The sequence below is a fragment of the Orbicella franksi genome, chromosome 5 (assembly GCF_964199315.1).
Source record: "Orbicella franksi chromosome 5, jaOrbFran1.1, whole genome shotgun sequence".
NCBI lineage: Eukaryota > Metazoa > Cnidaria > Anthozoa > Scleractinia > Merulinidae > Orbicella > Orbicella franksi.
Genome location: NC_138149.1, coordinates 5,916,604 through 5,927,669, shown reverse-complemented (window position 1 = coordinate 5,927,669; position 11,066 = coordinate 5,916,604). Strand labels below are relative to the sequence as shown.

The 11,066-nt window shown below is 38.7% G+C and overlaps 1 protein-coding gene across 1 annotated transcript; it reads left to right on the top strand.

The window, feature by feature from the left end:
• The first annotated feature begins 438 nt into the window (after window positions 1-438).
• On the top strand, window positions 439-5,171 carry LOC145486734 (ATP-dependent DNA helicase RecQ-like). Its single transcript, XM_081465446.1, has 3 exons — window positions 439-2,008; window positions 2,600-2,845; window positions 3,510-5,171. The coding sequence occupies exons 1-3, from the start codon at window positions 1,625-1,627 to the stop codon at window positions 5,169-5,171; spliced, it is 2,292 nt and encodes a 763-aa protein (XP_081321572.1). The 5' UTR covers window positions 439-1,624.
• The last annotated feature ends 5,895 nt before the right edge of the window (window positions 5,172-11,066 follow it).

The following is an 11,066-nucleotide window of genomic DNA, read 5'->3' as shown; positions in this document are numbered from 1 at the left end:
CTTGGAAGAACTCACGAGAAGTTTGCCATCAAGGTAGGTTTGGGGCTCTGTCTCCTGGGCTTTCAAGTTCTCTGCTAGCAAGTCAGCAAGATCCACAAATTGGCCAGACCTAATTTTTGTCACCAGCTTCTCCGGGATAGGGGAATAACCGGGGCCAACAACAAACGGCCTATTCAGGGATGTTGAGGTAGAGGCGATGGAGGAATTAGAACCAAAGGAGACCAATGGCGTGAAAGACTGGTTGGAAGATGGCAATCCATTTGTAGCACCACGAGAACCAAACAACGATGGCGAAGATAAAGAAGAATTGCCTAACGTGCAGTATGTTGAAATAAAGGGAGGAACGACCAAATTACCTGAGGACTGGCCTGCAGAAGAAGGCAGTGGTTGGTTAATGACAACAGAACCGGATGACGTCGTGCCCCACCGCGTTTCCCGCTGTCGAAGAACTCGATGAGTGACTTTGCAAAGCCGCCAAAATGCAAGGTAACGTATCCCCCAAGGCTTGTGAAAACGCTTGACTGAGGTCCTGTTGAGAGAGGACGAAGGAGGGCGGAGTGGACACCAGAGTCGAAGAAATGGGAGGACGTACGACCGAAGAGGGAGAATCGGCTGAAGAAGAAGGCTGACTTGAATCCAACATGGCGGCCACACTGTTGTTTGTTGCACGACGATGTGCCATACCAAACGAAAGAAACAACGGCAAGATTCGAAAAACGATGAACGAAGAACAAATAATGCACACGCTACTCAGGGAGGAAGCCTTGAAGATGAGGTCCCATGAACTGCCACGCAAATAACACGCTAGCGCCTGTAACGCTAAACACACTTCAGTCAAAGAGCACATGGGATCTGGCGCATGCCCATGTATGAAACGCCGCTGACTCCAGACAACACTGGCGCTCTTTGTTGTTAACTCCGTTAAATTGCATTTAACTGCATTTAAAAACCCTTAAAAATACAATGAAAATTACAAGTAATAATCGTCCAAGGCTTTCCTAAATAAAACTCTAGAAGTAATGATTCTCTGTGACTTTGTCTGGAGCAAACCTGCTGAAGAAATCTTCCCAATCAATGTATGGAAAGTCAGTTTACTTTTAATGCTGTGGAAGAATCAGAAATTGTTCAAGAGTTAAAAAATCTAAAGCGGACAAAAGTGTCTGGACTGGATAATTTCTCTCTGGGACTGCTCAAAGGCGTTGCTTTTGTTTTAACTAAGCCTTTGACATTTATCATCAATTTATCTCTTGTAACTGGAGTTGTGCCTAGTGAGTGGAAAGTGGCAAAGGTGATCCCCCTCTCTGGCGGAGATCGACAATTACAGGCCTATTTCAATTCTCCCTACTTTGTCAAAGATCTTGGAGAAATTAGTCTACAAGCAGCTGATGGGTCATTCGGGGTGTCAGTCTACTATTTGAGTACCAGTTTGGTTTCCATCTGAACCAAATCTTACCAGGCTTCTCAGTGTTTAGGGGAAGCTTGCCCTGGACTCCCCTAACACCTGTATCCTTCTAGCTCTCTCCTCCGCAGAGGCTCTGACAGGTTTTAGGTGGGGAGAGTCCGCTGTACGTAGTGAGTGCAGGCATAATAAAATGGCGAGAGCGGCCGCGAGAGCCTCTGCCAGATGTCACGTCCAATATGGCCGCCATCTGGGGGAGGTAACTTTTCATCAGTATTCATCACCGGGGTATGCCGCACATGTTTGTCGGTCAGCAAAATGGCGGCCAGATTGGAATGTCCTGTTCTGCGGTTACGTGATGTTCAAGTACAAAAAACGTATTTGGATGTGTGGAAAGCTGGAAAACTTTGTTGTTCTCATAAAGACTGTTTGTCTGAAAGTATTTTGCTATGTAGCGATGGCTTAAAGCATCACTTCAGAATTCGACATTCGCGAGACCAGCCATGTGGCGATCAAGAAATTAAAGAAGGAAAGAATATGTTAAGGAAACGTTTGGCAGATGAAACTCTGAACAACTTATTGATTCTGTCTCGAAAGAGAAGAGAACAAGTAAGGTTTCTTTGAAGTGTTGTTAAATTCATTGATTATCGAGTACGAAATTTCCTTGCAGTGCTGCTAAACTTAAGCTTATTAGTTATATTTTTCCTCGACCAAATAAATGCTTTTCATGTGTATTTTGAAATGTACTCAATCAAATCGCTGATATATTTCCTGTAAGAAAAATATTGCTGTAAAAAGGAGCTTTCTGTTCAGCAGTATAATCAAATTCGATAAATTTAAGCTTCAGTTGAAAGACTTTTCGTTAATAAACAACCATCCGTACCAAAATATTCTTTTAAAAGCAGCACAAAAATACCACATGTAAGATATGTATTAAATTTCCTGTTTTCTTGTTTTAAATAAAGCTCAGGAATGGTTGATTCGTTGATGTGTCAGTCTTGTAAATAGTCTTTATTTGCTGGAAATCCCCTTGAAAACTTATAAATTATTCCATTTATTATTTTATTGCACAAACACCAAAAATACTTAACAGTCAAAATAACTTCAACTAAATACATACAGTTGCAGTTAATTTTCATCTTTAACGTTGCATAATTATTTATTAAACTCGCTGATCACCTGTCTTCTATAACAATCCAGAATTCAGCTCATTATGAATCATTCACCATTGAATTCAATGATGAATGTTTTGCCTTAGTGGCAACACACGAGAAAGAGGCAGCAAAGCTGTTTGGCCTTTACCTTTGGCATAAAGGAGTATTGAACTGGCTGGAGGCTGGAAATAAACCTGTAACAGTTGCCGTGAAGAACAAGTGGTTGGAGTCAACATTTGCCTTGTGGCGAAATAAGGAAAAAATCTATGCAGAAGCCACGTTTCATAAAAAGGTAGCTAGAAAGATAAATGGGGTAATTGTCTTTGTCCCACTCCAAATTTAATTGTGGATGAAAATATGAAAGACATACCATAGAATAAAACAATGCATTCTGTTTGTTGTTGGATGTTTTAAATTTTTATTCTTTCATTTTAACTTTTAACTAAATTAACATACACAGAGTAGAATTTTGAGACTTTCAGAACTGCACCTAAAACATACAATTTTTACCCATAAAGACAAGATTATTTTCTGACTCCTCTGGGTGAGTGCTGTAAAATTCTATCCTAACACTAGTATTTAAAATTAAGTACTTTTAAAGAAATTAAAAAACACCATTTCACAAATTATCCTTACTGGTCTCAAACATTTTCATGAGTACTAGTTGGGAGAACTTGTATACACATCAAGACATAAGTAAATATTCATCATTGGAGATCATTTCTTTAATTCTCATTACCTATGTGTTACAATTCACTGATAACAGGAGAACATTGACCAGCAAATTAATTAAAATTAACCTCTGTTTGCCCAGATATATTCTATTCTTTTTGGCCAATTTTCTTGTTGAAATCAGCCACTGCCATGCCCCCCCCCCCCTAAAAATACCTTCACCATCTTCAAAAGAACTGCTTCATGTGGCAAACATAATCTTTTGTCTGCTATTTAAATTGTAGTTTCAGGCAAGTCCACTACCTACTCCTGCACCTGAAACCCAGCCAGTTCATGCTGGAATTATGCAAGGGGTTCCAGATGCCGTGTCTAAAGAAGATGAACCTCTCCATGTCATGAAGACAGTTTTCGGATATGATTCCTTCCGTGAGGGACAACAACAGGCCATCCAAGCCATAGTTGAGGGCAAAGACTGTGTAATATTGATGCCCACTGGGGGAGGCAAAAGCTTAATTTTTACTATTGCTTCCATAATTAAGCAAGGTCTAACTGTCATTATTGGACCTCTAAAATTTTTAATGGAAGAGCAGGTTGCTGCTCTGAGGGAAAAAGGTGTGTCTGCCTTTTACTTTAACTCTCCACTCACAGACACAGAGATGGATTTTGTAGTTCACAGTCTTACTCGGTTTAGGTCCCAATATGTTATGCTTTTTACTAGTCCAGAATGTATTTTTAATGTAAGACTTCAAAATGTCTTATCTAACTGGAAAGGCAATAGCGGGCTGGCCTTCATTGCCATTGATGAAGTTCATTGCATCGATTCCTGGGGAGTTGGCTTCAGACCAGATTTCACAAGACTAGGAGAACTAAAAAAGTTTGGAACTGCAATGGCAGCTTTTACTGGAACAGTAACACCCCATACTTTGCAGGTAGTTATTGACAGCTTAAAACTCCAGCAGTGTACTGTAATCAAGACATCTTTTATGAGAGAGAACCTGTTTATTGAAGTGCAAGAGAAGAAAGACAATGCAAAGAAACAAGTGGCCACAATACTACAGGAGAAATTTCAGAATAGTTGTGGAATTGTTTACTGTGCAAGGCGTCAGGATGCAATGGACATGGCTCAAGAGCTAAAGAAACACAACATAAGTGTCACATATGTCCATGGCACCCTAAGTGATACTGACAGAAAGAAACATGAAGAACTGTGGAGCAATGGCAATGCCAAAGTTATGTGTGCAACAAAGTGCTTTGGAATGGGAATCAATAAAGAAGATGTACGATTTGTCGTTCACCTAACATTCCCAGAATGCCTTGAAGACTATTACCAGGAAATTGGAAGGGCTGGGAGAGACAGAAATCCTGCAACATGCATTGCTTTGTTCAAATTTGAAAACCGGTCTTTTCATCTGCATAACATCAGTAAAATTCAAGATGAAGGTAACAGAAATGAAAGGTACAATAAACTCAATCAATCCAGCTATTTCTTTTACAACTCTAATGTGTGTAGGCATGTGGGTCTACTATCATATTTTGGGGAAGATGATTCAATCCCTTGTGAGGAAACATGTGATGTGTGCACAAGAGGACCTGTAGCAGAGGAAATACAAAGTGACAAGACAGAACTTGCCAAAATTGTCATCCACTGTCTGATAGAAATGCAGCCACTTGGCCATGGAAAAGTGACTGTTACTTTGCTTTCTCAAGTTTTAATGGGATCTGCATCAGCTGAGATCTTAACTAATCGTTTGGATAAACTTACCAGTTATTGCAAGGCTAAGGAATTTTTACCAGGAAGAAATGGAAGAAAGCTGTTGGTAAAATTCATATACTGCCTTATTCTTAAAGGTTTCCTCAAAGAGAAAATTGATGGAGCATCTTCCAACATTCTCTTAACTGTTGGTGATGTAAATGGCATACTATCAGGATCAGACATGTTGACCTGAACTAAAACATAATTAGCCTCAGTAAGAGCTTAACCCTTTAAACCCCATAATCAACATACAAATTCTCCTTGATCTCTGCACTTTTAATTTGCTGTTTCTGCAGTTATGAGAAATTTTTGTTTCAGTTTGAAGGTAAATTCTCTTTGGTGATTGACTTAATATTGATATTGCAAGGAGAAATTTGAAGTTGATCACACTAGGGCCTTAAAGGGTTAATGCAGCACAAAAAATCCTGAACTTGTATCCATGACTGTTTTAATGATCCCCCTGGGGTCATGCAAACAGTTGACAATAATTTCATGTAAATACTCAAAAGACCAAAAAAGTACATCCTGAGTGATTAACTGGGTTTGCTGTTGTCAGCTTTAAATAACTAAGTTTTCTTTGGTCCAAGGTTATTGACTACTGGTACACAATTCTTCTTTATTTGCACCTTCCCAACAATCTGACTATCATTAGAGCACCTAGGAATAGCTTCTACATGTAAAATGATAGAATTAACCTTCAAAAAATTTGAGGGAAACTTAAGAAATAATTATTATAAATTGTGTGACTTCCTGACTTGCAATTGGCTCTATTTATTGTGTTGTTCCAGAAAACATCCATACCCCTCCTGCAGGAGGTTTTTTATCCCCTCAAATTTGTAATGACCTTCTGTGAGGTGGGTATATGAATATTTTCTTGAACTGCACATTTTCTGTCTGTAAAAGACACTTGGCAATTAAGTACTTCATGTTACACTTTGTTAGCCTTTTAAGCAGTGGATAAATACTTTCATAATTGTAAAACTTCACACTGCAAATTTCAAACTTAATTTGTCAAAAGGTCAAAGTGTAGGTCAGGAAAGGATTCATACAGCTTATCCTTGAATTTCTCTGCAACCTTTTTGGTGCCCTTCTCATTGACATCCAAATGACATTTTTGAACTTTACCACTTGGTTTGCCACTGCCTTCAAGAGTATACACATCAGGGGGGTCATCCGATTGAACTCCATTGAAGAATCCATTTTTAAAGCAAAACCACGTGCCTTTAAGCTGGTCTAGGAAAGAGTTTGGAACAGAATGTCTTTGGGTGGTGTGCTCATCAAAACCTTGTTTGGAGGAATATGCTTTCCTGACAGCTTTAAACAGATCAATACTAGACATTATCCTTTCACACATCTTCACTGAGGTATGTCCTAGAACGGAAAATTACAGACATATTACATAAGTGAGGGTTTTTTTTCATATTTATAATAATTTCTATATTATGACAATGTTCTGACAACTACTTAAAGACTAGACATTTTAAGTGATAGAATTTTTTTTTTTGATATTTCATGTTCAATAGGTGTCCACAACATTAAAAGAGAGAGTGCCTTGCTTGGCCATCTTTACACAAAAATAAAGTTTGATCAAATGAATTCATTTTTGTAAGGTATTTGATTGGTGATGATAACGATAGTTATTTATAACATAGCTAGCAGAGGCTTGCAATCAAATACCTCCATTGTGCTCACTAAAGCATGAACCAGTTGTTAACTGGCAAATATATATGATTATTTAATTCATTCACAACTTATCTTTAGACCTGTGAGCTATATGAAATTTACAAAAGTTGACATGACAAAAATTGTTACAAAGCTGAAATTTTCCCCCAAGAACACATGCTCTTAAGTTCGCATGACATGTATCAATAAAACTGTTTCCTGCTATACATTGTAGTCTGGGCAACATTACAAAATCCATGACGTCAGAGGGTAACAGTACACCTTTGCCTGCAAATGTTGAGGGCCATCCTTATGTATTAATTATGAATTACAACAAATCACTTACTCCCTTAGGAAATCAATTAGTTAACTTTGTTTTCCTTGAACAAAATTAACTGTTTTCCCTCAGGACCAGTCATTTAGTATCAAGTGTATTCAACTGAGTGTCAAATTTGAATTAATTTCATCACTCAGACAATTTTCCCATATGATTAGGGCACTATTGTGCTGGTTGGTCAGGACCACCTGTCATATCATTACAACTGAACTGCTCTTACCTGACACTTAGATCTTGAGTGGCTGAACTATTTCAGCTTCCACAAATGCATCCAATTCCATGGCTCCCCCTTTCTTTCCAGAAAGGTTAACTGCGCAATTCTTTTGAAGCAATTTGCGGAATGCCAAAGGCCATTTTCCAAGAAAATTGACAACATGAGCAAATGTTTCTGTGAAATAGTTCTTGAAATTCAAATGAGCATAAGTGGGCAACTACAGAATATAGCAAACCTCTCTTGCTTGGCCTAAAACATGTGATGTGGAGATGTCAAACAGTTCAAGGAGAGGCCCATAGTACAGGAACATTCTTGAATAGTACCTGAAAGCAACATTCCTTTCACTTGATTGCTCTATCCATTTAATGAATGCATCATATAGCACATCATTGTGGTTCCCTGACTTTCTGAGGCTAGCTGACCTATCTCTCGGACCTGGATAACAGTCACTTTTAGCAAATTCAATTACAGCAGCTATTCCATATGACCTAGCACAGTCTTGTACTGCTTCTTTTATTTGATCTTGATTTCCTGTCTCAAACTTTTTCTTCTTGAAAACATCAGAAATGAGCTTTGGTCTCTTCATTACCTTGTTGGCAATGTAGTGGAATCCACCAGGTCCTTGTTCTTTAAAACAGGCTTCACAAAGGTATCCTTTTGTATGCAGATCACCTGGTATTATCCCTGCCCACTCGTAAGCTGAAGCTCTCCCCATCACTCCCCTGATAGTTTTGCAGGTGCCTTGATCTCCTACTAAGCCTGTAACAAATCCTTCCGAGTTACGATCCACCTGTGATACTGGTTCATCAGATCCATCCCTGATCAAAATATCTGTTCTCTTGAAGGAGTCATCATAACCTGATATGTCATCATCCTCATTATCTGACGTTTGTGGGTTCAGTACTTCATATATTTCAGCTAGTTGCATTTGTTCTGCAATTTTAAGTGGGCATGGAATATTTGTGAACAAAGGCCCTCTCACACAAGCTCTGTGATTAACCAGAAGTTCACAGACCTGTTTGTTTTTCTTTATCACTGCTATTACAAGAGGTGTTGCACCACACATTTCTTTTGCATTTGGGTTGCAGCCAGCTTGCATAAGACAACAAGCAAGGCCATAGTTTCCTTGTTCCACAGCCATATGTAACAAGGTACGGCCAAGATGGTCTCTAACATCCTGCAGGTTAATGTTGCTCAGGTCTTGAATAACACGTTCCACTGAATCACTTTGTTTAGATTCCCACACCTTATCTGCAATGTTATTATACAGCTCAGTGAAAACTTGATCACACTTTGCAAAGCGACTCTTAGCTTGCTGAATAGTTGTTCTATTTTCATCATCAGAATCACCTGCAAGCTCATCATCACCATCATCATTTGTGGTTAACTCTTGAGAACTGTCAAACTCTTTTTCTGTTGCCTCCAAGGTTTTTAATAAGTCAGCCATTTCATCTCTGTGTTCATACAACATGATTAAAAACTCAACATGTTCCCTGGCTTTTTTAAGGCTGAAATTCCTGTTCCTTTTGTCAAATGGCAATGTTTCCAGTTTGTCCACTTTATTGCAAAGGCCAAATTCCTCAGCAAACTGATCTAGAATCACACTTGTTCCTGTAAGGGTTGCATTATTTTCTAATGACAGAGGTAATATGTGAACATCAGTCTTCACTGTGGACATACTTGTGTCAAAAATGTTTTCAATGCTGGGAATGCTCAGTTTCACATTCTGTTGGGTACAACCATCAGCATTTGACAACCACTGGTTACATTGTTTTTCATTCATTTCACAAATGGGTTTTTCATGTGGTGGAATCTTGTTCAATCCATCATAAAGCAACTGGAGAATGTAACTTTTACTGAACTTCTGCCAAATTAAAAAATGTTCATTACAGTTTTCCAATTGTATATTGTTAGCATTCCACCCTACCACATTGTCCTGGCTCTGCAGTGAAGTGTCAGGTGTACTCAACAAATCTTCAATGCCAGTGATGTCTGGGTTTAGTAATCCTCTAACAGTGAAGTTCCACATGTTCACCTTTGGCACCTTAAACAACCTATGGTGTCTTTGATATCCCCTATGAATGTTCACATTGTCCAATAGCAAAAACAAGGGTTTCTCTGCTGGTATATTAGAGTGCAGTTTGTCAAACTTTTTCCTGTTGTACCTGTCCAGGAATGACATAAGAGTGTCCCAGTGAAGAGTTAATCCAACTTTATTCAGCATATTGACCATTCATGTACCAGCTCCATAAGCAACCAGAAGAATTGTAAAAACTAATGTTACATCATTTTGGCACTGATTGTTTCTCAGGCTCATTAATAGGCTTAGAGAGTGAACTGCTCCTTTCTCCTTTCTCCTGTCGTCACTTGGAAAGAGAGTCTTAACAATGTCAAAGAGAAAGGGAAACTTCTCTGCAACATTGTTTACAAGATCTGTAAAAATCTCCTCATTGATAAAGACTTCCTCACCACTTCTCAATCCAAAACTTAATGTTTTTGATAACAAGTCTACCTCCTCTGTAAGTTTTGTTTTCTCTGACTGAGAAAGTGTGGATGACTGATCAGTTCTCATTAAAAATTGAATTTCACGCTCATAGATCTTGTCAAGTAATTCTGATTTAGCAGTTAACAATTCAGTTTCCGTTTTGTAAGCCAACAAAAGTGCTTGCAAGGCATTAGTCTCTCCAGCAGTTACCTTGGCAATAATATCCTCCAGAAGATCATTTCCTCTTTTTCTTGACTCAGCAATAAGGGCTTGTACATTAGCTATTTCACTATCCACAGTAACTGTTCCTGATTTATCATCTTCACAGTTAAAAGAAACTGCTTTTCTGATGTTAGTATAAACCCCTTTTCTTTTATTTAATTTGGAAGAGGGGAATGTTTCTGTTACAGCACGTGTGGCCAGCCCTTTCTCTTCTTTGTTTAACTGTAAAGCACTGAGAATGGATTCTTGTGTGGCTTGTTTCCCTGGACTTTCCACAAACCTTTCTTGGAGAACAGAAGAAAACGTTTCTTTCCTGTCCTTGTAAAATCGTCCACTTAAATTCTGTCGAGACCGTTTACTGGTGGGCTCAACCTTCGATGGTGTTAACTGTCTTTTCTGTGGGTCATCTAAAAAACCAAAGGAGGTTGTGAGGTTTTCGTTTAAAGGATTTACACATGGCAAAATGGCCACCAAAAGCACATAAAGCACTTAAAATAGAGCATTTCAATAACACAGCATATATATACAAAAGGAGATACGGCCGGATGTAGAAAAAAATTAAATAAGATTGAAACGGATTGCGATACCGATTTTTTGAAAAACTAGTAGACGGAACAGTTTTCAAAGTTTAAATCGTTTGTTTGTAACTTTTTATATGCTTAATTGTTACTTCCGAGAGACAGATTTGTTTGTAACGAAGCTATGGCTTTGTAAAGTTAGTGAACTAAAGGCCGAAATTTAATAAACGAAATGCAGCTAGTAGGGATAAAAGACAAAAAGAAGACATAGAAGAGGAATATTTACCTTCAAGAGACATCTCTTGGAAGGAAATGTCAAGCGCTTCCTCTCTTGCTTCCGCCATTTTGACATTTGACCTCCAAAAAACAACGTACTTGTCACTACTCCCCATAGTTTCAGCCAGGTTCCAGGGGGGGCTTCGGAGAACAATATTTTTGCTGTTTTTTGCGAAAATATGTAACGTTGTCTGGAAAATAACGATTGCTAATTGTAGTAGCATACCTAGCGCTGATTTTTGCCAAGTTTCAAGCTCGCAAAGTCCGCGAGGGCTGAGAAATTGATCAATGTACCAGAAAACGACAAGGATGTACCAGAAAACGACAAGCTTCTGGCAGAGGTTCCCCGCTCAGTGGATCCCGTTCTTTTGCGC

What these genes read in the sequence shown, in the direction of transcription:
- LOC145486734 (XM_081465446.1), top strand. Translation starts at nt 1,625, where the DNA reads ATGTCACGTCCAATATGGCCGCCATCTGGGGGAGGTAACTTTTCATCA. An exon ending in CTCGAAAGAGAAGAGAACAA is followed by an intron (nt 2,009 to 2,599) that starts GTAAGGTTTCTT and finishes ATAACAATCCAG; the next exon opens with AATTCAGCTCATTATGAATC. An exon ending in AAGCCACGTTTCATAAAAAG is followed by an intron (nt 2,846 to 3,509) that starts GTAGCTAGAAAG and finishes TTTAAATTGTAG; the next exon opens with TTTCAGGCAAGTCCACTACC.